General features: G+C 53.3%; 1 protein-coding gene across 1 annotated transcript; it reads left to right on the top strand.

Annotated features, from left to right (window-relative positions):
• The first annotated feature begins 435 nt into the window (after positions 1 to 435).
• On the top strand, positions 436 to 1,368 carry LOC128947297 (olfactory receptor 14I1-like). Its single transcript, XM_054291551.1, has one exon. The coding sequence runs from the start codon at positions 436 to 438 to the stop codon at positions 1,366 to 1,368; it is 933 nt and encodes a 310-aa protein (XP_054147526.1).
• The last annotated feature ends 1,281 nt before the right edge of the window (positions 1,369 to 2,649 follow it).

Raw genomic sequence — 2,649 nt, 5'->3', positions numbered from 1 at the left:
TATCTGACCTCAGAGAGCCAGGAATGATGTGTAGATAGGAAAATAATTCCTAAAACCAACTCCTGCCATCTATTTCCGTTAGAACTGCGAGTGCAGATGCTACCAAGCCTCTCAGCATTAGGAGTGATTTCCCGGACAAATCCTGAATATCCAGCCTTGCGCCTCTGCCACATGGCCACAAACCCAGGGCAGAGGGACAGGGATGGCTCCTTGAAAGGCCCCTTGTGCAGGCCTGGCTGCTCCTGGCACACTCAGCCAGCACAACTGGAGCTCAGGCAGGGACCTGGGTGAAGGTTTTCCCAGAGCAGGAACAAGGGTGGGTGAGTCCCAGTGCGACAGTCTGCAGGGAATGGCCCAGGTTTGGCTCCAGGCAGCCTCTCCTGACTTGTCACTGTCTTTTCTCCATGAACAGGTCCCTATGTGCAGCCACAGCAAATGTCCAACAGCAGCTCCATCAGCCACTTCCTCCTGCTGGCATTGGTAGACACGTGGCAGCTGCAGCTCCTGCACTTCTGCCTCTTGCTGGGCATCTCCCTGGCTGCCCTCCTGGGCAATGGCCTCATCATAAGCGCCATAGCCTGTGGCCACCACCTGCACACGCTCATGTTCTTCTTCCTGCTCAACCTGGCCCTCAGCGACCTGGGCTCCATCTGCACCACTGTCCCCAAAGCCATGCACAATTCCCTCTGGGACACCAGGGACATCTCCTATGCAGGATGTGCTGCACAGGTGTTTTTCTTTTTGTTTTTCATTTCAGCAGATTTTTACCTCCTGACCATCATGTGCTATGACCATTATGTGTCCATCTGCAAACCCCTGCACTACGGGACCCTCCTGGGCAGCAGAGCTTGTGCCCACATGGCAGCAGCTGCCTGGGCCAGTGCCTTTCTCACTGCTCTCATGCACATGACAAATACATTTTCCCTCCCCTTGTGCCACGGCAATGCCCTGGGCCAGCTCTTTTGTGAAATCCCACAGATCCTCAAGCTCTCCTGCTCACACTCAAACTACAAGGAACTTGTGCACATTGCAGTTAGTTCCTGTTTAGCACTTTGCTGTTTTGTGTTCATTGTTTTGTCCTATGTGCAGATTTTCAGGGCTGTGCTGAGGATCCCCTCTGAGCAGGGACAGCACAAAGCCTTTTCCACCTGCCTCCCTCACCTGGCTGTCGTTTCTCTGTTCCTCAGCACTGCTGTGTTTGCTCACCTGAAGCCCCCCTCCATGTCCTCCCCATCCCTGGATCTGGCCCTGTCAGTTTTGTACTCGGTGGTGCCTCCAGCCCTGAACCCACTCATCTACAGCCTGAGGAACCAGCAGCTCAAGGCTGCAGTGTGGAGACTGATGACTGGATGGTTCCAGACACAATAAACGGCTGTAAAATTCCTGTCAATCATTTGCAATAAAAGTAATCTTTCATACTACTTGTTTGTTTAATTTTGGACAATGTGTTTATTTGTTTCACTTTTTTCATATTGTCCACAAAGAAATGTCATTCCTTGTACTATTTCTCATTGTGTTTCTCTCCAAATTCCCTGTAGCCCCAGACTGTGTCAATGATGGGCTGCGCTCTGGGTGACTTTAAAGATAATAAAGTGTCCCGTTTTCGGCTGGTTTTGATGGCCTGGAAAGGCTCGGGATGGCCTTGGGACAGCCCACGCTCCAAAGGACGAAAAGAGTCTTCAGGTTTTTTCTCGGTCTTCAGTGTTTATTAGTTTTTATCTACAATATTTTCTCTCGGCCCGACAGAGGTCCGCACAGCACGTCGGCCATGAGCACACTGAGAGCCCTCGGGGTGGTCACTTATCTTTATACCCAAAACTACGTATAAGATATTTACCTATTTTCCCCAATACCTTTCACCCTTATTGACAAGTGCACTTTTAGTAAGAACCAATCCCAAAGTGCCACCACCACCACAGAAGATGGAGGCCAAGAAGAAGAAGAAGAAGGACAGGACACGCCCTAATTCCTCCATCTTGTTTCTCTAGAACCCCCCTGTACCGAAATTCTAAAACCTGTGTTTCACACTATAATTAACCTATCCCTTCACCATTTATCCCCGTGTGATCCTCCCATCCTCACACAGGTGTCGTCTCCCGTGCAGGATCAAAGTCCAGCCACCAGACACTTCTGGCAACATTCCAGGACCTCCGAGCCCCCCAAGGGTTATCTTGGTGACTCTGCACATCAGGACTGCTGTGCTGAGATCCCACAATAAAGGATCTCCCAGCAGAATTTTCTACAGAGATGCCCTTTTGTTGCCTTCTCTGGAGCTGCAGCAGCAATGTCGGTGTGCAGAGCTGGGGGCAGATCAGGGCTGGCCCAGCAGCTCTGCCCAGCAGCAGCAGCACTTGGTGTTGCCAGTGCTGCTGCCATGGCCCTGCCCCGCTGCCCTGGTGGCCCTGGTGTTGCTGCAGGGCCTGAGTGCTCCCAGGGCCGGGCACAGCCCTGGGGGCGGCAGTGCCAGGGCTGCAGCGGGGACAGGCCATGGGCACTGCTGGGGCAGCGCTGACGCCTCAGGCCAGGGCCTGGGGGCTCCAGGCTCCTTGCCCAGGCTCTCTCAAGAACACACCCAGGCCAATGCTCAGCACAGAAAAGCCCTGTGAGCAGCCCCAGGCTGGCCGTGGGCAGGCTGGGGGCAAACAGCAC

The sequence above is a fragment of the Melozone crissalis genome, unplaced genomic scaffold, assembly GCF_028551555.1.
Source record: "Melozone crissalis strain CALT ecotype California unplaced genomic scaffold, PUWL_Pcris_2 ptg000093l_1, whole genome shotgun sequence".
Lineage (NCBI taxonomy): Eukaryota > Metazoa > Chordata > Aves > Passeriformes > Passerellidae > Melozone > Melozone crissalis.
This window is presented reverse-complemented; position numbering and strand designations above follow the sequence as displayed.